Raw genomic sequence first — 24,123 nt, 5'->3', positions numbered from 1 at the left:
ATGATTTCAAATGCCCTAGCTGCCAGGGAGAGAAGAAATCTTCAGTGATCTGAAGGCCCCAGCCTGAAGCATTCCCATAACCCCTCCAAGGACAAGAAAGACTTACTGTGGCCAGTTTCTCGATGTAGTCATCGGGCGCACCGAGAGAAGCAAGCCCGATTTCCTGGGTGGAGAGAAAGAGTGTCACTGGCACAACCCATATTAAGACTTAATTAACCCTCAAAGCCAACCTGGCACCCAATCATGGGCAGGCAATGCCTGACTAAGCGCCATCTGAAGAGTTCAGATTGACCCTGCATATTTATAGACGTCCACCCTGATTGGGCCACATAGCATGGAGGCACAGACCTCAGGAGCAGAGATGCCAACAAGGAAGCTACAGAGAGCAAGAGAGGAATGAGAATGGTGATCACATTAACCCCCAGAGGTTTTTTTTGGTTTGAGCAAGTCAAACAATGGAGTTTGCCATGGGTTCATCCAAGGAAACCTATGGGTGCAGAAGCTTTGAGGAAGACTCAAAGTTCACCTCTGGACAGGAGGTGATGTCTAATCAATGTCCAGTGGAGCAGAGATGCTGAGTTGATGGTCCATATGTAAGACTGAATTTGGCCTTGACGTCTATGCCAAGGACGTGAATGTCCATTATTTTATTCGAGATAGTATTCACAGCCACAGGACTGGTTAAACTCACCAAAGGAATTGGCATGGGCAGGGAGGAGGATGAAGGATTTTGTCTTTCTTGAAGAAAGAGGCTACGAGCTCTGTATCAATGCAGCCTCTCTGGATCCCACCCAGAGGCTGACCTACACTGTCCCCATAAAAAGTGTTGTCTGATTTAGGATAAACTAGATGGCTCAGAGGTTAAGAGCACTGCCTACCCTTCCAAAGGTCTTTAGTTCGATTCTCAGCAAACACATGATGGCTCACAACCATCTATAATGAGATCTGGTGCCCTCTTGAGGAAGAGACCTGGTCAGTAGTCCTCATCAATTTAGACCATGAAGCCCAACATGGACAAGTTCAACAGAACCGCCATATACGAGCTGCCCATGCATGCTTCAGCATTGCCAGGGCATAAAATTCATTTTATCCATTCAAGTTCAGATTGCCCCTAGCCTGCCTCTACTACCTCATTTCTCCTAAATCTCTATTCCTAGATAGACTGAGTTTAACAGAATCCATTGATAAACTGAGATCGTATCCCTGCCCTTTTTTCTCTTGACATCATTTTCAAAGTTAGGGTCTCATGTATCCCAGGCTAGCCACAAGCTGACTGTACAGGCAAGGGTAGGCTTGGATTTCTTATCTTCCTTCTTCCAAATGCTCAAATTAGAGGTGTGTGCCATGACACCCAATATCTTGTCATTGTTCTTTGTAAGTCAAGAGCTTGGCTTATAGGGGGACCCCAATATCCCTCTGCACTCCCTCATCACCCCTATACTGCTCTACAGTGGTAAGAAACTGTTGTCTTTAAATCAAAACAAAATGTTCTCACAGAATAACTCTCTGCCTTGGGACCTTCCACGTCAAAGTTGAGAGCGTCAAACAAATGATCCAACAATATCTGTTGACGTTAAGTGTCCACTCCTCTCCAGGGCTGCCCAAAATGCAAACGATTTAAGGAAGGTTGCCATCTGCTCTACAGCTAGACTATCTCTGGGGTCAAGAATTTAAGCTTCCTATTCTCCAAGGAGAAAGCTTCTAATTCTCCTGTCATAGTAACCAGTCCCTTTTAGAACTGCCTTGAGCAATCAACACCATCTTGGCAGCCATAACTACACTATTGGCAATAACACTTCCACAGTCAAAGTTCAGCCAGACACTCCCTCTTCTGAGGTCCAATGGTTTCCGGGCTCCATAATTCTCCTGACCTCACGTGGAAGCAGCAAGTGTTTTCGTTTGGAGAGCCTATGTCTGCCGAGTAGTGAAGGAATCAGCTGAACCTTTTTATTGGGTTTGTTTCAGACATCAAGTGGCAGCTTCAGTGCTGAACAGCGTAAACACTTGCTGCAGCTAATGGGAATGTTGAGGATTCGTGCACAATGTCAGTACTCTCTAACTCCTACCTGAAGCATCATTCACTCATGAGCCATCCTTTGATTTATCGTTCTTTTTTAGTGAGGATGAAGACTAATAAAGGGGGTATTTTACTGATTCAAATCCGCGGAAACTGAGGCAAGGCTGGCTTCTCAACTTGCCCCAGTTCACACAGCTCCCGTTCACCAAAGCTCTGGGTTGAGCCCATAAGCACCTTGGAGCCGTCTTCCAATATTCCATAATCCCAGCTACTCTGTTTTAAAATAGTTTTATAGCTTTTTAAAATTATTTGGATGCCTTGTGTCTCTGTGGGGTGTATTCATATGAATGCAGATGCCTGCAGAGACCACGGTCATCATTTCTCTTAGAGCTAGAGTTAAGGGTGGCTATTAGTTGCCTGATGTGGGTGCTTGAACAAAAACTATGATCCTCTGCAAGAGAAATATACTCTCTTAACTGCTACGCCATCTCCCTAGATGCCCTCTAACACACATGCATGCACACACAATTTTGAGATCCCCCCCCTCAGTGATGAGAGAGAATTAGAATTTTTTTAACTCATCAGAAAACAATTTTGAGCTTTACCATTACTCTAAAAGATGAATCAAAGCCATGGTACCATTTTGACAATGGCAATGCGACATTTGGATTTCTTTTATCTTCCTTTCTCTAGCCAGTTATACATAAGATCATTGACATTGGATTCTTGGCCAACGTTATCAAGTACACATACAGATAACTACCTGACAAGATGGAAAGTGCCAAAGTTTCAGTACTGGAGGGAAAGTAGTAGGCAAATTTGGAAACAGCTGAGGTGACGTCTGCATAGAGATCAGAGATTCTTTCATCTGTGAGGAGGTTCTAATGGACAGCTGATCGTTGAGATTAGCCAGTTGGGTACAGGTACGTCAGAGGACGATCAATCACCAGACCCAGGCCGCAATTCTGGGAATGAGTGTTCAGCTTGGTCCACAGAACCACACACCCTTCTCGGGGTCTCCGGAAGGTTTGTGGAATGATACATTGTTTCCACTCTCACAGAGCATATGGAATGAATGATACATTGTTTCCACTCTCACAGAGCATGTGGAATGAATGATACATTGTTTCTACTCTCACAGAACATGTGGAATGGTACCTTGTTTCCACTCTCACAGAGCATGTGACAGCCCCTTTGTCAGGCAGGGATTGATTCATTCCAGTCCCGACCCTAGAACTACATCTTTTTTCCTTACCTGTGAAAACTGGGCAAAGCTGCGATCTGAAAACAAAGGCACATGTCCCAACAGTTCATGGCAGATGTCACTAAAACAGAAAACACAGCATTCAGTGGAGGGACTAGTGAAACCAAGTTAGACTCAGGGATCTTATACGGAGAATGGACAGGAACAAACAGCTCACTGACACGTGGGACTTCACTCTAAAGAATAAGCCCTGAGCTGAGCAAAGGATCCCTTGAAATAAAGTATGAAAGAAAAGAAAAAAAGGGGGAATAAAAGAAAGAAAAATCAGAGCTATTAGGAGTCCTGGGAGACAGGAAGCCAGCATCCCCATAGGTCTCTTCTCAGATATCTGTGTAAGGAGTGAGATGCGGTTCAGAGTCCTCCCATCCCATGTCTCCTTGCCACTCACCTACCTGGAGAGGGATAATGTGCCCAGATTTTCCAGTAAGAACTTTTTTTAAACAAAGGAGTTCTTTTCTTGGCCAAGAGTAGGCCAAAAGTCAAAAAAGAAAGGCTACGTTTATCTCAAACAGTAACAGGTTGACAGCTAGAAGTCCTTTCTAATCGGCAACCATTAACGTCATAAGAAGGAAACAATTTGGGGCGTCATACTGATCTCTTTGGATAAACTTCTCTGTGACTAATGAGGTGGCTAGAAGCCCAAGCAGAAAGCACAGTGGCCACCCATTCTCTCCTTCTGGCCAAGACATAATCCATGCAAGGAACTGGAACCATCTAAATGCGTATTTCGGAGATGCTGAGATCACTCAGCTACTCTCGCGCCTGTCCTATTTGGAACTTCCTCCAGAGGTCTGACTTTGAGGCTCGATGGAAGCTCTTTTCCTGCTACGCAAGGGAATCCTAATCCTCGGTTCACAGAATGGCTGGATCTATGAGTCCAAATTTTATCTATCTGGACCAAGAAAAAAAATCCCAGGGTATGAATTTCTCTTAGAACTATGATCAAACAAAGCAGGCAAGGAACCGTGCGGACCAGCCTGCAATGGTCCTGTTCAGCATTCTTAGCAGGTAGGACTAGTATCCACTGTGATGGGCAGTAGTAGCGGGAAAATGATACTCACGGTTCAGGTGTGTACATGGGCTTAGATCCATGCCTGATGTACTGTGTGCAGTGGAAGACTCGGAAGGCCAGGCCACCCAAGAAATCCCGAGAGGACAGTAAGCCAGCAACAGGTCGGAGACGGAAACCGGTACAAGCTGGAAAGCAGAAGATAACCTAAAACTCAATGCCTGGGGTGAAGCTGGAAAGGCTACGTAACTCCCAGCAGAGAAGCAATGCCCCAGGGTGTGGACTTTCTACTGAGACTCGGCTGGCTTCTGGTCTCTGCCCCCTTGGCTGTGTTGGGTCAAGTAAACTCACGTTGCTGAGATTCAGTTTTCTCACCTGTAAAATTTAGGCGAGTCCTACTGAGGGATTTACTGAGCATCGAAACAGTAATGACTACAAATTACTTAGCAGAGCCTAGTCCCTTACAAACATTCAGCAAATTTCTCCGTGGTTACTGCTTATCAGGATCAAATACTTTCCCACTACTTCTCATGTTTCTGCAGTAGCAAGGAGATGTAAGATCAGCATTAGGAGTAGAGCATGCAATGAGACTTCCAGAATCTCTTCCAGAACCTACCACACACAGGCCATCCCGGGAGGAGCAATGTCCTGTCTGACTGGGAAAACCTAAGAGAAATCTACTGCGTTCAATTTAACTCTGTGTCTCCGTGTCTCTCTCATCCTCCCCCCTCATCTGTAAAGCAGTGCATATGGGTTTCTCTTAGCTCTACAATGTAGGGGGCACTGAGATCTGGTAAATGTTTCCCTAATCAAGAGCTAAAGTATTGGGAAGTTTTTGAGCACCCATCTACACCACATCCTCCAAATAACTCTTCTTTAAAGCTCCCAACTGCTAACTGTCCTCTCCTTCCTACACCTGCTCCTCAATCCTCTCTGCCCTGGGAGCAGAAGGTGGCACTACTGATGACCATAACATTACATGCCAGGCACAAGTTACCCCTTGCAAGAACTGCGAGGAAGACACTTTATCACCCCTACTTTAAAGATGGGGAAGTTGAGGCATGGGTTAAAGCTCTCAGTCCAGAGCCACAGGTCTCAGGGCTTCAAAGCCTTTTGACTGCAATTGTATAACCTGGTAACAGCTAGCATTGATGCTAACATCATTCTTACCATGGGCCCAGCATCCAGCAGTAAATGGGAGATCATCTTTAGGACCGCCTCTCTCTCCCTTCACCCTGCACTTTCAGGTTGATAATTACTCTAGTTCAAACTCTTGCTCCTTGCTTTATCCTAGATGTGGGGAGAGATCTGGAAGATGGCCTCATCTGTCCTAGTTCTAAGCTCCCTCCCTCCATATACTTATTTTGGCCTATTCCCTATCTCTTCGAGGCTCTGATGCAGAGAATAATTATTCCTTTCTATATGATTGTGGCCCATCCCCCCACGTCTCCTTCTCCTACCTCGCATATGTAGGTGTTCAACTGGAACTAGTCGACTGTTGGGGCTTTACTGAATGAGCATCCCATTGTCAGAAGGAGAAACCTCTCTCCCTTTGGGAAGGCTCTGCAGGGGCTTACCCCTCTGACAGTGCACTGCCGAGCAGCAATCAGATCACATTAACCCTCAGGTTCACCGAACACTGACAGTGAACCCAGCATCATGCCAAGTGCCTTCACATGCAAAATCTCATTCCATTTTCGTGATTTCTCTGTGACGGATGCCAAGAGGGCGACAGTGTCTGTTTGGCAGGTGAACCACATGAAGGCAGATTTACACAACCAGAAAAGGTCAAAGGCAGGATCCATCCCAGATGAATAGACTCAGAGCGAGGGACTCTCGGCACTGGGCCACAAGAAAAGCATACTTTTTCCTTGACTTGGCATGACAGCCATTCCCTAACAGTGGGCACTCCAGGGGAAACACTGCCTGGGCACCTCAGTTTTGGATCTGAGAGAAAATCCTTTCAGAGACAGCTATGTGGCAAAAATCCACCCTGCCGTTATTGCGTGGGTGGAAGAAGATGGATAATGGAGGTGAGACGGGAGGCAGGAGACGATGCAGCTGGATTTCCCTTGGGAGGCTCAGCCTGCAGGCTCCCTCACACCACGACTCCCAACACCCTTCGCTTCATCCCCGCCTCCCGCCTCCCTGGCCCCTGCCTGCTGTGGACTTACACTGCAGAAACTGGGATACATCTTCCAGCTGGGGAATGTTGTCTTCACGGAACCCGCAGTACTTTTCCAGAAGTGGGAAGATGTGATTGTGCTCGTAGCAGGCATGCGTTTTATACAAGGACTTCAGGGTCCTGAACACTGTCCCCCAGGTCTTCTTCTCTTCCTCTGTGTAGTCCACCCGAGGGATGGGCTGCCCACTAGAATACAAGCATGGAACAGGTGTCTCCAGCGGGGAAGGACCAGGGCGCACAATGGAGTAAGGTCACAAGAGAGTCGGGCTTCACAATTTGTGAGACGCTGCCACCGACCAGCATGGACTACAAGCATTGTTTGCAAGAGAAAAACCACAGGAAACCATGGTTTGGTTGAGGAATTGCTATCACTCTGGAAAACCATTTGGCCTTTCTGCTTCCTCACAGTCTGTTTGTTCAAGGTAGAAATCTGCTTTCAGGTACTACACAGGCGACATACAGGTATAAAGCAGTATGGACAGAGTGATATGCAGACAGGGAGCTGAGACACTAGACACCGCATCCTGTTTCTAAACAGAGACCCCCACGCCCAGCGAAAGCACCTCCAAGTCTTGTACTTGATAAGCTAAAGCAATTCTGCTATGGCTAACCTGAATTTACTAGCTAGGGTGCGTGTTCGAAACTTGTCCGGGCAGGTTGCATTTGCTAAGCTTGATGTTTCTGTTCCTGGGAAGTTAGAGCTATTTAAATGTAGGCTAAGGTCCCACAGCGTATATAGCTACGTATCTTAAGATGTGTGTCTGTGTGGGATGTTGTATGTCGTAAAGTCACAGATTTGTCAGTTAACCAAGTTCTAGACCGAAGGTAAGAAATCTATAAATATTGAGATGGAGGAACAAAGAAGCATGCTAAGGTGTAAGGTACACTTCTATGTGCCACATTTGTCAAAGCGCCGACATGAGACCCTGCCCCATTGTCCTGATACACTGGAGCCCAGAAAGTCAAGGACAGATGGATCTTAATAGCGCCCCCTCAGGTGACTGATGGGAACTTCAATTTAAGAGTCATTAGTTTGGCAGCTTCTAAGCTGTGTGCTGAAAACAAGAAAAACCAAACAAAGCCCGGCCTCCCAGACCACGGCTTATTCCCTGGGCTGCAGCTCTGCTCCTCTTACCAGGGACAGAGTCTGGGACACAATGGGACCGTTTATCTTGGAACTGTGGATCTGGTTTCAAGCTAAGTTCCTCCCGCACTTTCAAAACTGCGGCTCATCCAAGGACATTAGAGCAAAGACTGTTATTTTTCTATGGAAAGGTGGGCCGGGATTAGGGAGGAAAGGCAGATTGTTGATTGAAAAAAAAAAGAGGAAAAAAAAAGTTCAGAGGATCTGATCGGTTGGCAGGGACTACAAACAGTGACAGGTAAGCCTTTGCCTAAGACTACACCATAATCCGGGGTCACGCGGTGATGGAAGAAAACCAGAAGGGCTTTGTAAATAGAAACTGAACAAAACTGGGTCCTGCCATTTTCTAGATATGTGGCCTCGGGCAGTTTAGAAAACGGCTGTGAGCATTGGTCCTGCAATTGACATGTGTTTTTTAATGTGGACAAGGTTATATTATGTTGTGCATAAACTAACATGCACACATTCCTAATATTGGAACTGGCAATACCATTGATCTTAAACATAACTAGTTCTCATTTCAAAGAAAGGCATTATTGGGGCCAGCAGGATAGCTCTGTAGGCAAGGGCACTTGCTGCCAAGCCCAGAACCCACACGAAGAGTTGATTCACACAAGTTGTGGCTGGCTTCTACCCGAGTTGTGGCAGGTAAACACACACACACACACACACACAAACACCACAAAAAATAATAAACAAATAAAATGCAACAGTAAAAACGAAAACAAGACAGGCAATTTTCTGGAACAAACTTCAGAGGTGGTGGCATTTTGAACATGCTGCCGCCCACTTTCTCTCCCAGTGACCCCACACTTCTTGTGCTGCCTCCTTGAGCCTGTGGCATCTGAGGAAGGGGACACTCAGGGCCACCTTTACGGCTGGGAGTGTGGTCAGGGTCCACGTCCGGTTACGAACGATAAGACCCAATCACAGAACTTTGGCTGACTGTGGGAAAGAGCCAGAGCTTCTAACTGAGCTGGGGCATCACACGCAACCCATCTCTGAGAAGGGGAGGCCACGCCTGAAGCAAGAACAGTCAAGGGTGTGGGCTGGAAAGATGGAAAGAGATACCTGGTTCTGAACCTGCTTAGGCCCAGGGTTACTAGACACTGTGGAAGTGTTGAGATTAATTCTAGGGACAGATAAAGTTAAAGCCTGCCTTTGTCACCTCCTAGTTATTTGACTTCTTTTAGCCTCTATTTCCTCATCTGAAAAAAAAAATGAGGATTTATTATAATACTATTTATGTGGGGGGTATGAAATTTAGCAAAACCCCAAATACTCAGCAAAGAGATGGTAACCAAATTGACTATGAAGAAGGGTTCTTGCCTATACTGACTTAGTGGGACAAAGGTGAGGACAGAGAAAGGTCACCATGTTCCCTAATTTCTACTAAACAGAAGCCAGGTCTAAATGGACTTTAATTGACTAAGGCCACACAGCTCTGGCTCCTTCCCTTCCCAGAGTCATTCTGAGAAAGGGGTGCTCTGGATGGCTCTCCATCCACAGGTAGATCTGCTTTCGCCCCACAACACCCCAGCATTTCCTTCTGTCGCTGATGTCCTGGTACCTTAGTCTCTGGGACAGCATGCTGCTTTTCGTGCATGTCTTTTCTTTTTCCCTTACCTCAGAAACTGCTGTCCTCAAAACACAACTTTCCCAAGTCACAATTTACATAGTTCTTGGGACTCAAAACAGCAACGTCAGTATGTTCCCAAACACACATTTGATATGGCCATTTCCTCTTGGCTAAAATGATAGCATCCTGAGCAGGAAATAAAAATCTCATCTGACAGTTGCCCTACAAAACTGGGTCACAGCAGGATCAGTAGAATATAGGAGTGTAGCTGGTGCAAAGGCTCCTGGGATCGTCATTTCGCTGGAATGGCCAGCTCTTTTCCTCCTGGACTAATGTGGAGACCACAGGCTTTCCCATTCAGGATGGAAGCCTCTCCAATCATTCCAGACAACGAACACTGAGCTAGCAAACTTGGGAGTGAGCTGGGCTACAGCAGTGATACTTCTGTTTGATCTAGAGGCAATTTTTTAAAACATTATTATAAGAGAGCTTAAACACACACACATACACACATATACATACACACACATATACAAGCTCTTTCACATACACACAAAGCAGGGTGTTCTGGGCCGATTGTTGCCGATCTAGAGCAGGGGCTGGGGTATGTTCTTCTCTCGGTTGTCCAACAGGGAGACTTACTGGCGGTAGTTGTAGGCAATGTCAGCAAACTGCTTTCGTCTTTCCCGGTACACAGGATCTTTAAAGCCCTAGGAGAAAGAAGAGACTTGATGACTCAGGTCTGCAGAGGGAGAGGCCTGGCACTGTTGTAGAATTGTACACTGTGAAGATGTGTTGCTCTCGTTGGTTTAATGAAGAGCTAATGGCCAGTGGTTAGGCAGGAAGAGTTTGGACAAGACTTGTGGTTGAGGGAGAGCCCTGGGATGATGAAGGGTGGGGTCACCAGGATTCAGAGAGAGGCAAGATGAACTTGACATGCTGAAAAAAGCTACCACTACATGGTAAAACATAGATAAGAAATATGGGGGTGAGCTGGAGAGGTGGCTCAGAGGTTAAGAGCACTGACTGCTCTTCCAGAGGTTCAGAGTTCAATTCCCAGCAACCACATGGTGGCTCACAACCATCTGTATTGAGATCTGGTGCTCTCACTCGCCTATAGGATATATGTAGGCAGAATACTATATACATAATAAATCTTTAAAAAAAAGAAATATGGGTTAAGTTGTAAGAGCTAGTTAGTAATAAGTCTAAGCTATCCGCTGAGCATTTATAATTAATAAGTCTCCATGTCCTTTTTTGTAAAGCCAGTGGTCCCGACAAAAAATTCCACCCACATGACACCTCTATCAACAATCTGCTTGGAAGCCTTTCAACTATGATGGTTCACACTCCTTTCCTCGATGATGCTCTAACACACAGTCTCGGTTAAATACAGAGGAGGTTTTCCCATGGTTGAGAGAGACGTACACTTAGCCACCCCTTCAATGCAGTGAAATCTTCACCAGCCTGACATTCCAATATCTACAGATAGACTCTGTTCTTAAAGAAATGTCATCCGCACCATTCCCAGTTTCTAAGCCAACCCCAAGTTAGAGGTCTGTGTTGAAGGCATAAAATATTCACTCAGTTTCTGAGTGGTGTGTGTTTAGTAATGCCTTCTCATGTGCATGCATATCTCTGTGTGTGTGTGTGTATGTGTGTGTGTGAGAGAGAGAGAGAGAGAGAGAGAGAGAGAGAGAGAGAGAGAGACATTAGACGGGAGTGGGAGCATTCTGAAACCAAAGGTCAACCTTGAGTGTCAATCCTCAGGAAACCTCCACCTAGCGTTATGAGCTAGGCATGTGACACCATGCCCAGCTTTTTACATGGATGCTGGGGGCTGTACTTTGGTCATCATATCTGAACATCTGTTCTTTTCTAACTGAGCTATCTCCACACTTTCTATTAAAAGAAATACTAGTCACTATGGAAATGAATACGGAGGCTCCTCCTCATTTCCTGTGAACAAATGGGTGTGCCCTGGAAATGAACACGGAGGCCGCTCCTCATTCCCGTGAACAGATGGTGTGCCCTGGAAATGAACACGGAGGCCGCTCCTCATTCCCGTGAACAGATGGTGTGCCCTGGAAATGAACACGGAGGCCACTCCTCATTCCCGTGAACAGATGGTGTGCCCTGGAAATGAACACGGAGGCCGCTCCTCATTCCCGTGAACAGATGGTGTGCCCTGGAAATGAACACGGAGGCCGCTCCTCATTCCCGTGAACAGATGGTGTGCCCTGGAAATGAACACGGAGGCCGCTCCTCATTCCCGTGAACAGATGGTGTGCCCTGGAAATGAACACGGAGGCCGCTCCTCATTCCCGTGAACAGATGGTGTGCCCTGGAAATGAACACGGAGGCCGCTCCTCATTCCCGTGAACAGATGGTGTGCCCTGGAAATGAACACGGAGGCCGCTCCTCATTCCCGTGAACAGATGGTGTGCCCTGGAAATGAACACGGAGGCCGCTCCTCATTCCCGTGAACAGATGGTGTGCCCTTACTGCTAGGGCAATTTAATGTTTTGCATTTTATTTTCTTGAAATAAAATATTTCCAGATAGCCCAAACTGGCCTCAACTCTCCTGCCTCAGCCTCCCAAGAACTAGGATTACAAGCCTGTGCCACCATGCCCTGCTGGCAATTGTTGAAAATGGCATTTCCCAGGTGTCTACAGCTGTGGCAGCTTTGGTATAACATCAGGCCGATCAGTATGTGTATTCTTCCAGAATCAATGAGAGACTCGGGGAAGTGGATCCATGCTTTGGATCACCCAGCCCTCTGCTCTTCTTATTACACATCAGTAACTGTGAACCTTTCTGACCTGGCAGGCGCTCTGTTGACTGAGTGAGCCACCCCGCACAGGAGGATGACAAGCGACTCCTCCGAGGCTGACTGGCAGGCAGTCTTCCCAGGGTGCCAAGCAGCACATTTCCAAGTGAGCAGAGGGGGCCGAGTGTGTCTTTGAGTGTTTAGGGTGGAGTGGGGCACATCAGGAGCTGGAAATGTCCCAGCGGATGAGGAGGGTACTTTACAGAAAAGTTCACTGTGGTCTGAAGTCAAGACACTGGTCCACTGCCATGGAACTCGTCTTTGTTCCCTACAGACGTTTCCCAACAGGCTCTTCCAGAAAACACTTTGATTCGCTATTATTTGTCTTCAAACCATGGGCTGAACAGCTTGAAAACCAAGGCTTGGAAAACAAGCAGGGTTTAAAGAAGCTTTTGAAGAAGGTCGATAGCCTCTGCTTTCCAAATGCTGCCTGTTTTCTTTGTTTGACTGGTTTATTGGATATATATTAAAAAACATATATATATATACATATATATGTATATATATCAGTGTCAACCAGCAGTTTAAAAAAAGTTTGGAAAATTTATATAAATTAATTTTACCTGAGAACATGGAACATGGGAACATTACTGACAGAATCACTGACATCGAAAGAAGAAACAGGAGAGGGAGGGAGGAAGAGAGGGGAGAAAGGGAGGGAGGAAAAAAACTGGAGAAAAGATGGGGGGGCGAGATGCGGGATTTCTAGTTTGTTTACCAGGATGGATTCTGAGAAATAAGAAAATCTCAAAAGCACCACACTGGTAAACTAAAATTACCACACCCAAATCCCAGTTGAAGAAAATATTACTCGGTTAAAGACTCTATGATAGGGCGGTTACAAAGCACAAGCTGTGTTCCCTGAAACACTGACTGGGTTGAAATCATTCATCAGAAATAGGGGGCTGGAGAGATGGCTCAGCATCTTAACTCAGCTCAGAGCGCTTGCAGCTCTTCCAGGGGGCTCAGGTTTGGTTCCCAGCACCCACATAAGGAGGCTTCATGTCCACCCATAAATCCAACTCTGGGGATACCATACCCTCTCCTGGGCTCCATAGGCATGTACACCCATGTGCCATATGACACACACACACACATAAATAGAAATAAAATAAATCATAAAAATCAAACAAATAAGGAACTTGGGAGCTTTTTAGTTATTTGCTGTTGGTTTCTGAGACAGGGTCTTACTCTGTAGTTCAGGCTGGCTTCTGTAATCATCCTGCCCCGGATACTGTGCATTGGGATTATATGTGTATACCATGACACCAGACTTTAGGAACCTAAGATCTTGCAATTAACATAAGGTCCATTTATACTGAGGAAATATGAGTGCCCTTGTGTATTCTAAGAAGAAAACTTGGTCCTTTGGTTTAATTCCCAAGCACCATCAGCTTGCCATGGGAGAACCATCTCTACTGGACTAAACAATAAACACTTAATCTATATCTTCATATTTGAGGTCAAAATAGCAACTCGAATTTGACAGTTGTCATCTGGACTAGCCAGTCTTAACAGAGAGTAGTCTGTGTTTCTCTCTAGCCTTTCAAAATAGTGAAAGATGTTCACACCAGCAAGCACTCTGAAGAATGTCTAGTTCTGTCTGTTTTGCTATCAGAATGGTAGAAAGTAAAGCCCCCTCAGGCCATTTGCTGAAGGGTCCTGCAGTGTAAAAAAATAAATAAAAATAAAGCACAGCATTTTCATTAAGGTTTTCCAAGCCTAACCATGCTGGCAAATTGAGATTTGGAATCTGAAGCAGAAAAGGGGGGAGGGGCATGAGGACATTGGGGACATGAGAGAAGACCCATTATTGGAAGGCTTTCTGTCACAAAGTGACTGTCTGGGAGACCCCGAAGTACTAGGTCAAACACAGATGCATCCTGCCAAGGGCAGGGGGTCAGGGGAGGAAGGGATCGTGCTGACTGCAAGGGACAGAGCAGAACAGAGGGTCCTTGAAGAAGAACAACCCCTTCACTGCTAGGCTGGTGTCTGCTTGCAGCTCACACCTTGAGGCCAGGCCCGGGGGGGGAGGGCGCTGGCAGCTGCGGCGAGACACCCGTGGGTTTGCTCTATGCTTGGCCCTTGTTCCCAGCATCTGATGAAAGACAGAAGGAACAGAGAGAGCCTGGCGCCTCCTCTACAGGGGGACGGTGTACCTGATAAGTTCTGTTTTGGTGATAAAATTCTTGACAAGGAGAGGCTGGGGAGCCAAAGCTGTGGCCTGGGTTAGCAAAGAGAAATGAACTCCAGAGAGCTTTAAGGCCGGCTTTGGCTTCTGAGGGAACATGAGACTAAAGGGAAGGACGTGTCCCTCTCTCTCTGGACTGGCCTCTCCCACCCACCCAAATGATTAGGATAGAGGCCAAAGGGAAGAACAGAGGGTCAAGGCTGGACGATGGGACTTGGGGAGGGAAGAAAAGTTCTCGTGTGTGCGTCCGGCAGGTTGGGTCAGGCTGGACTTGCTCTCCTCGGAGGAAGAAATCTCCCAAGGTGTTTCTGTGTGCTGGGCCCACAGTTGAGAGGTCCAGGCAGAGGCTCATTAGAGAGGAAAAACATCAGAGCGATGCAGTGTGGCCTTTGCCGCCTCTAGACTCCGAGAAATGGAGTGTATCATCTACAGGAAGACAACAGAGAACCTGTCTCTCCAGAGCTGACATTTTCGCTTTGTTTTCAGTTTGGTTTAATTTCATTTGGCTTGATCTAGTTTTGGTCTGACCTAGTTTAGCTTGGTTTTAGAGACAGAGTCTCACTGCCTAGCCCAGGCCATCTTAGAAGTCACAAACCTGTGTGCCCGAGGCTCACAAGGGCTCACCACCACATCTGTGAAACGCAATATTTAAGGCTTAAGAATGATGCCTAAATACATCTTCTGTCCTCAGCTCAGGATAATTTATTCTAACGTCACAGCTAAGATTCGGGAGAGCCGTTAGAAGTCCATTTGGAGATGTCAGGCAGAAATCTTCACTGGAGTGTGACGATGAAGGTCGGAGTAACAGGCAGACCCATATGTGTACATTCGTGTGGCTGTGCGTGTGTGGGGCCTCTCCCAGACACGAACATTATTTTAGAAAAGTGTGAAAATAATGTTTTCTTCTACGGGTAGGATGAATTCACCTTGTTTCTATTTATAAAATGCTCTCTCGCTCACTCTCTCGTGTGCTCTCTCTCCTCTCCCCCCCCCTCACTGAAGGATGGTATAAAGAGAAAACTGATGACTGAAGTTGCTGGCGTATTCATTGTCTTTCTCAGGCCAACTGCGTCAGCTCACAAGCTTTACTACTTGGGTTGGAGCATGCGCCTGAGCCAACTGCTCATGTTTTGAAAGGCTGGCCTATGGCTCCCCATTTGTTGGCATGCAGGAGATTGTGTTTCTTGTTGCCAGCCAAGCCTGTGTCCTCAGCTCCCCTGAGCACTAGGTTAAGGGTCCAAGGATCCCAGGTCCAACAATAGACAAAGCATAGTTGAAAAGCTACCTGACATCTCTGGGCCAGTCTGTGAGACGGAAGCCTTAGATTGCTTATAGGAAACTGCCTCTGGGAAGAGAGCGCCTCCTGTTGGTTATTACACCCCACAAGGCTGTGAGCAGAGTCTGGACGGACACAGACATGCTCCAGCACCAGCCACGCTAAAACCTAGTTGATACAAACTGCTTCCAGGTTAAAAAGGCCAGAGAGTCCACTGCCTGACAGAGCCTGGAGAACATAAGGTCATAATGGCGCATTGCCCATGCAAGGAAGCTGCCGGACCACCTCTGTCCACTCCCAAGGACCACTGACCCCAGAGAAGGAATGAGAAGACTCCCCCAACACACACATACCCCCTGATCCATTCCTCTAGTGAGAACCCATTTAAAAACCTGTCCTCTGCCTACAATATGCACGGCTCAGTGAAATTCACCACTCCGGTACATCTGACCACCCCTGCCTCAGCTCATTCTCCCACTGTCATCCCTGAGGTGCCACCCACCCATCTCCATTCCTGAAGACCCCCTCGTCAGCCCCTCTTCCCTCATCTGACTAGAGCCCTCTGCTCGGCTCTCTGAAGGGCCAGCGTCACCTCTGTCACTGTCCCCTCGCTGGGCTTGTTTAAACGCCCATAAAGTAAGCAAAGGCAGAATTAGAAATACACACGGCTGTATAGGGACAGCCTTTCCTAGTCACTGGTTCACACCCATTCCACAGTAGTAACCGTAGTAACCATGGTAACGGCGACAGTGCAATCTCATGGTCTCCTCAGTCTTCACTTTCCCTGCCCTGGCATAAGTAGGAACTCACATTGCTCCAAGCTGGAGATGAGGGAGGAAGGGAAAGGAAGAGAAGTTGGAAAGAAGGTGGGAAGGTGGGAAGACCTGGGCTCACCGGGTGGTCTGCATCCAGTTCCGCTCCATAGCTGAGAATCTGATTGGCAAATCTGTCCAGCTCTTGAATGGTCCTTGGAAACCAGGGCACTGCAATACAGAAAGGGCAGAGTCCTGAGTGTGGATTGTGGGACGTGTGGCTAACAGCCTCCCCGATCCCCCAATTAGTCACATGGATGGTGATGGCAAACGGGGTTCTGCATAACTCCTAAACTGTTAAAGCTACAAATTTAAGCTGGGTAGTGGTGGTGGCGCACCTTTAATCCCCAACCTTGGGAGGCAGGTACAGGAGGATCGCTAAGAGTTCAAGGCCAGCCTGGCCTACATGGTGAGTTCCAGGTCAGTCGAAGCTACACATAGAGACCCTGTCTCAAATAAATAACAAAATAAAAATTAAAAAATAATAAGTTCTATTTTCTGGTGAAACTGATGTTAAAACATGTCCTCAAAAGACCGCCAGACTAAACCCTGCCCAGACCATTCTTCTTCAGGACCCCTTGTCTCAAGAATGAGGAATGAGGTGGTCTTAGCCCAGTCCCCTACCGAAGCCTGAAGCCCACTGAAGGACCCTTTCCCTGCCCACAGAACCCAGGAAAGATTCAAGCCCTGCCCTCTGGAATGTTAAACCCTTGCACTCTGAATGAAGCCCACAGCCCGGCTCTCAGTCTCATGAGCCTGAAGGTTTTCCTCAATTGTCACATATTCCTCCCCACCCATCACTTAGAGCAGCGGGCACCGATGAGTTCCTCTAGCAGCAAAAGATGTATAGCCCCAAATATAAATAGGACAAAACTTAAAGATGAGCGCTTAGAACCCAATTTCCGACCGTGAGACTCTCTTCCGAGTGCCTTGGGCAACCCCATGACACCTTTTGATCTCAGAGTCAGCTACAGCCCCGTGGAAGCGACAGCCGGGTAGCTAACAGTTCAGTTTGGAAAACAGCACCATGAGGGAGGACACGATCACCTGAGTTTGGTGTTGGCAACGATGATGTCCTTTCTAGAGAGGGACAGGAGGGAAGAGTAGATGACACCACCCGAATCTTTGTGGCTTATAAGGAAGAGACACACTGGGTCCAAGTGTCCCGCGTGTGGACTGAAACTAGGAAAATGTGAACTGTGAGTGGCCTGAGGGCAGGAGCCTTGAGTGCGCATGCACGTGGAGAGGCTGAGGAAAACTGCAAGGGAAGGGGGAAGTTATAGGAACACAGAGGACTTTAGCGATCGTGACAGCCATTCACAGCCCCTGCTCTGACCTAGTTTCTGTTCCCGAAAGTCTTCCTCAAATAAGAACTATTACAGTCTCTATTATACAGACGGAAAGCCGAGCAGTTAAAAATCTGAAAATCAAAATCACTGGTTTAAGGTCACGCAGGAACTAAGACAGCATCTTAATGATGAGAGCAGACAGACACAGCAGGGTCCACGCAGCGAGCCAAGGCAGTGGCTGTTACCCCCGAAGGAGGCTGGAGCAAGCAGCCCCCTGCTGGTTTCGGATGATTAGGGTCCCTGTGCTCAGTCCCTTCTCTGAGAAAACGGAAACGCTAATAATAAAAAGGACAGCGATGTTTCCTGAAGACCTACCATGTGCTGGGTACTGGGGTGAGCATTTGGGGTGGAGTGGGTCCTTTAATAGGAAGTTTCCTTGAAGGCGGCAATACAGCCCAGGGTACCCGCTCAAGTGGGATGAGAAAGAACACTCCTGCCATCTAGTGGTCAATATGAGGAAGTGCTCTATGGCGATCTAAGCAAGAGCCTAAACAAGAATCGGCAAGGACTTCTCTCAAACTAGGAGACAAGGACTGACACCAACTCATAAAATGTGCTCATAAAATGAAGTCAGAGCCTGTTCTCTGCGGATCCCAGCTGTGGAGCTCTCCACAACCCACGTCAACAATGCAGACCAGCCCGAGGTGTGACTCTAAATACTCCATGCGGCGAGCTCTTTGGTACCTCTGTCTAACCAAGGCACCGAGGTGCTCAAAGGATGGTTTTGAAGAGCAGCTGAGCAGGTTTTCAAGTGTTTCCAGCCTTGCCTGAGGCACTTATCCCCAAATCATCCCTTGGTTTCTGGCTAGTATGTGGGACAACGCAATATGACCCATTTTAGAGTTCCATGGGTTCAGATTTAACACAGACAAAATACAGACACACAGACACATGCATACATGCACGCACATGAACAAAGCACATGCACACATATGCACATGCACATGCTGCCAGCGAATGACCGAGTCAGGATTCACACCCAACTGCCTCCCGGGCTTGTTCCTGGATCTTGACCTTAGCCACTCTGTCCTGCAAGGGACAGTGATATTACCACCTGATTGAGAGCACTGGCCTTTTAGTTTCTCACACTGGGGTTTCCGTGGCTTTAAAGCATGGGCCACTTGAACACATCCCTTTGAGGGTTGACAATGGAAGCTGTCTTAGTTCACATCCTGATGCCACTTACATGACAGGGACCGTCCTCCTCCACACCCTACCTAAGCAGCCTCCTCCCATCATCGCCATGGCACCAGGCAGTTGGTCACATGGCAGTGCTGAGGAGCAGGGAGAAAGATCTAGAAAGATAACTCCTCATGCCAGGCTGCTGAGATTTTTGGAGCCTCTATTCAGCAACATGTTCTCCTTGCCCACCATATGTAGAGGGCACAAGGTCCTTGTGCTCACTCAGGCATCCACTGGCAAAAGCAGGAATGTGAAGCCCACAGGCTTGTCTCTTCGATGTAATGGAGGTTTATACCTGCTTCCCACCCTCCAGGCTAGGAGTGGATGCTATTAATAGCCTGTTGGCCTGTGCTGTCTGTAGGGCTAGGCTATTGCATCTATCCCAGACCTATAACTTGAGCTTTTTTTTTCTCAGTCGATAGATACCATCCCTAGGAAAGATGTCACACGAACTTCATAGCTTAGTGACCTCTAGGACATCTGTATGGCCGAGAGCACACCTGGTCCTCCTCTGGGCTCTTAAGTGGCCTTAAGCTGTATGGCGCACATGAGACTGACATAATTGTTACCGGAAACCTTTTTCCAGAATTGGACTTCACCTAAACACCTACAAACTAAACTGACCGGTACCAGATTCCTAAACACCTACAAACTAAACTGACCGGTACCAGATTCTAGAGGTTAGAGCCCACACCAGCTAACTAAGCCGGGTTGAACCAGATTCCCCTTTTGCCTCACCCAGATCACATCTCTGCTGGCTAGAGCATTTGCAGGGATCCCCGCAGATGAGAGAACTGTTTTTCAGCCCTGGCCCCAGTGTTTTCCTGGCATAATATGGCAGGTGTTGGCACTGATGGCCACCCTGGGGTGCTTACACTCCACAGGGGCAGCACAAAATAATAAAAAAAAGCCATGAATCTACATCAGTACCAGGAGCTCCATGGGTGTGTTATTTCATTCCTTTTAAACACTCTCCAGCCTTGCTGAGTTATGATTAACAAGGCGTGCGCATGTTTGTACTTAGCAATGATGATTCGATACAAATATGCGGTGGGAAATGGTTGCCACAGCCAAGTTAGTGAACTCATCCATAGCTTCATAGTCACCACTGTGTGTATGTGTGCGTATGTATATGTGTGTGTGTGTTGAGGACACAAGATGTCTCTCATCAATTTCAAGTATACAATGTGTTTATTATTATTATTATTATTCATTGCATGTTAGATCCCCAGAGTTGATTTATCTTACAACTGAAACTCTGCACCATTCGGTTAATATCTCTCTACTCCTAACCCTATCCCCACCCCCACCCCTGCCCCAGCACCTGGCAAGCCCCATTCTCTGCCTCTGTGAATCTGACTTTTCAGGTTCCCTGAATGGGTAAGGTCTTATAGCATTTATTTTCCTTCAGGGAGCTGATTTTCCTTACAAAAGGACCCTCATTCATACTTCAGCAAATATAAAGGTTACCTATGATGACCGAAATATATATATATATATATATATATATATATATATATATATATATCCATCCTACATTTTCTGTATCTGCTCACATATCTATGAACATTTTATTCTTAACTGTAGTTAATTGTGCCACCGTGAACAAGGAAGTGCTGATGTCCACTCACTCATCAGCGCAGGCGGATTCTCTCTGTCCTGAGCCCTCACCACACTGGTTATCTCTTATCCGTTCTGTTACTCACAGGATGCTATATACAGCATCTATTCCTCCAGTTCCTGGAAAGTTCAGTGACTGGATCCTAGTCCACCAGAGCTCCCTGGGATCAGGGACAGCTAGCCTCTGTTCCTGTTTCCCTGGTGTCCCATCTGCGCAGGACAGTGAGTCTAGAAAGGGTCAGACTGCCTGGGTTTGCGTCCTGTCTCTGCCCTTACTATCTAAGAGCCCAGAAAAGTAACTAACCCTCTTGTGCCTCTGTGTCCCTCCCATAAGATGGTAAAGCAAGAAGGCTGCAGAGTACCCCTTCACAAGAACAATAAGTGCTCAAATGGGTCAATACGGATGCCCCTGGGAAAAGTTATGGACATAGTGAACAGTATTGTTATTCAGTTGTAAACACGCACACAGACCTTGTCACATATCGCTTACCAAATACATTCTGAGAAAAGCACAGTTTTGCCCTGTGTGATCCAGAGAGTATTCATGCAAGCTCAGATGTCTATGATTTTACTAAGTGCTATCATCTTAAGGGACTCACTATCTGGGGTCCACTGTAGTCTAACATCCTTATATGGGGCCTGACTGTATGCATACATACATACACACACACACACACAAAAGAGAGGAGGGAGAGGGAAAGAAGATGAGAGAGAGAGAAGGAAAGAGAAAGAGAGAGAAGGAGAGAGAGAGAGAGAGAGAGAGAGAGAGAGAGAGAGAGAGAGAGAGAGGGGTTAGCTATGTTGTTTTCCTCCTCACACAAAGGACAGAGTGAAATTTTCAGAAAAACTAGTAAGCATGCCACTTCCTTTGTTATATAACTATACACGCGCCTGTAGTTTTGTCATCCGGACCCACGAAACAGATTCAAATAATATCCCTTTGCTGTTAAACAAACTGAACACAGCCGACATGACACACCTTAGCCCTAGGCGCCACACACAGAGGGTCCATCCACGTCTACTGTGACGGCAGATTTCACCATTCCGGCAGTAATGGAGGAAGTGAGGGGAGGACACCAGCCATTAGAGTGAAGAGCTGCATCTGCATCCGTCTCCAGCGTTAAAAATCCTTCCTAACACCGGGCCTCAGTTTCCCCTATAAGCTACAGGATGTGTTTACTTTTTGCTCCAGTCCTTAGTGACTCTTGTGCTCTGAGATGCGTGGAATGTTGTGAGAGGCTGGTCAGAGGATGCGTGGAAAGATGCTTCCACCGTTGTCAGCAAGGCAGCTGTGTTCATCTCCTGGGAGTACGGTCAAAACAGTCTCAGGCCCTAGCCATAGCTTTGCTCCTCCACCCACGGACGCTGGCCTCAAAACTAGGCACGCCTGCTATCTCCCAACTCACCACTAGAGAGCAGCAAAGCCAGTCAGACCTAGCTCTGAGGAATTCTTCCCTAAAAGCAAAACCAAACTAGTTGGGCGCACCAGGCTTAGCTCAGACCTCTTAGCAGAAAAGAAGTAAGTTATCTAATTAGCTAATTAATCATAAATAAATAAATAAATAAATAAATAAATAAATAAATAAATAAATAAATAAATAAATAAATAAGAGAACTCGAAACCATTACAAGTATTCTAAGATCTAAAGAGCACACAGCCTGGTAAGCTCCAGTCTTTTGAACTCAGCACCTGGTCTTGAGACTGCAGGATTAGAAGGTCATGACAGCCACGCAAGGGCAGGAGCCTCCGGTGACTTTTGAGCTCCATCATCATACAGAAGTGGCTGAAACACAAAGCCTGTCCAGAAAAATGGAAAAGCTTGGGAACTCCTGACACAGGTTTGGGTGAGAAGATTTCTCTGCTCGGTCCCGACTTCTGGACTCGAAGCAAAGCGTCTAATCTCAGCAGTTCCTTAGTTTCTCATTTGCAAAAGAACCATTAAAACTCATACAGCCCTCAGTGAGTAAGTGAGGATCAGGAGATGGGGAGGTGACTCAGTGTTAAAGCCCCTCCCCAGGAAATGGGCTGACCAGAGTTCAAACTCCCAGGACCCATGTAAAGCCAGCCTCGCACGCATGCGTGATCCCAATGCTCCCCACAGTGAAATGGGAGGTGAAGACCGGAGGATCGCCATGAGCTCACGGGCCAGCTAGGCTGGAGTACACAGAGGTGAAACAGAGACTATCCCAAAGTAGAAGGAGGGAACCAGTACCAGAGGTCACCTCTGATCTCCACACTCACGCTGTGGCGTTTGCACACACTGCACACTGCATGAACCTGCACGCACACCTACAGACAGAGATTAAAAATGCCGAGCCATGTATTAGCCCATAAAGAAAGCTAACAAAAGCGTTCAACACGCATGCGGGATTTTAAACTATTGGGAAATATTATTCTCGGGATTATGAGAAAGCCAGAGGGTAAAATGTGACCGGCGTGGGACACACTGTTGGCAGCTGCCTTGCCCTACTTGGACTCAAACCCCCACCTCCTCCAAGGCATTGCTTTTACAGCCTGTGTCCTGTGGGATAGAAAGACCCAGGTCAATGAAGAGTTCACAGGCTGTCGCCTTGGAACAAGGACTGAGTCTTGAGACGAGAGACCTAAGGGAGACAGGCTCTGGGTACAGGAGGCAAGAGTGTCTTGAAGCCTATGGCTTCCTTTCTCTTCAGAGTATGAAGGACACGCAGTCTGGGAACTCACACAAAGGCAGGGAGCCCGAGAGGGATGCTGGACCCACTCAGCTCCAGCTGACACTAAGCACAGGTTGAGCATCCAGGACTGGAAGCTGGAAGGTCACTCTGGGCTCAAGTGTATCTTCCTGAGCACAAACCATGTGCGTCTGAGCGAGTTACTCTCTCCCCAGGAATCTGGGGAGCCAGCAGCTGCACACTCTTCATCTGTAAAATGTGTAAGACAACTAATTCTGCCACCTGTCACCTTCACTGGTATGGGAAGTAACGAACCTGTAGCAGGTAGGGCTATGTCAACGGTCATTGCGTTTGAACCACTTCACAAAGCCTGGAGGTGCCTGTCTGGCTAAGTAAATATTGTCACTCAGGCTCCTGGGGGCAGAGCCTAAGTCCACTTTTGTGCCCCCAGCCCCACAGGCCTGACCAATCTGCCAACAGTTCTAGTTACCTTTGTTCTTTGGGTAAGCAAAAGTAGGACCCCACAGGGCCTTGAAGAAGTGCTTCCTGTCTTCCATCCCAGCCTTCCTGGACAGCCCTGGTAACGCATAATGCCTACCTTCTCCTCCACACACGTTCTCCTCTTCAGAAGAAAGTTGCAGCCTCCCCCCCCACACACACACATAGGGGTCTCAGTCACAATGCAGGGAATAGGCACTGACCCCAGTGACCCAGGCCTTCATTTTGAAAAGTTAAATCAGATTAGCTCATTAATGACCTTGCCAAATACCCCAGTGGTGGGTCAGCCTCTGCAAGGCCCTCACAGGCTCTGGGCTTCGGGTTAATGAATGACTGAGCCGGCTGGCGTAACAGAGGCTCTCTGTGAAGCCACTGGCACCCGGGAGGGGTGCAGATCATTAATAAATATTGATTTGGCTCCAAAGGAAGCAGCCTGCTGGAGAGCAGACCCTGGACACCCACGTTGTGGTCCCATTAAGTCAGGGTCAACTGTTCTGCCCAGACGCCAAGGGA

The 24,123-nt window shown here is 47.3% G+C and overlaps 1 protein-coding gene across 1 annotated transcript in view; it reads right to left on the bottom strand.

The window, feature by feature from the left end:
* Pah (phenylalanine hydroxylase) overlaps positions 1-24,123 on the bottom strand; it is a 48,594-nt gene that overhangs the window by 5,634 nt on the left and 18,837 nt on the right. Inside the window, exons 4-9 of the mRNA XM_057758106.1 lie at positions 16,392-16,480; positions 9,841-9,908; positions 6,465-6,661; positions 4,343-4,478; positions 3,273-3,342; positions 107-163 (exon numbers count right to left, since the gene is read on the bottom strand). Of these exons, the coding sequence (XP_057614089.1) occupies positions 107-163; positions 3,273-3,342; positions 4,343-4,478; positions 6,465-6,661; positions 9,841-9,908; positions 16,392-16,480 (617 nt within the window). The remainder of the gene's footprint in view (positions 1-106; positions 164-3,272; positions 3,343-4,342; positions 4,479-6,464; positions 6,662-9,840; positions 9,909-16,391; positions 16,481-24,123) is intronic.

The sequence above is a fragment of the Chionomys nivalis genome, chromosome 25 (genome assembly GCF_950005125.1).
Source record: "Chionomys nivalis chromosome 25, mChiNiv1.1, whole genome shotgun sequence".
Classification (NCBI taxonomy): Eukaryota; Metazoa; Chordata; class Mammalia; order Rodentia; family Cricetidae; genus Chionomys; species Chionomys nivalis.
The sequence above is the reverse complement of the archived record's forward strand: the minus strand, read 5'-3'. Positions and strand labels throughout refer to the sequence as shown.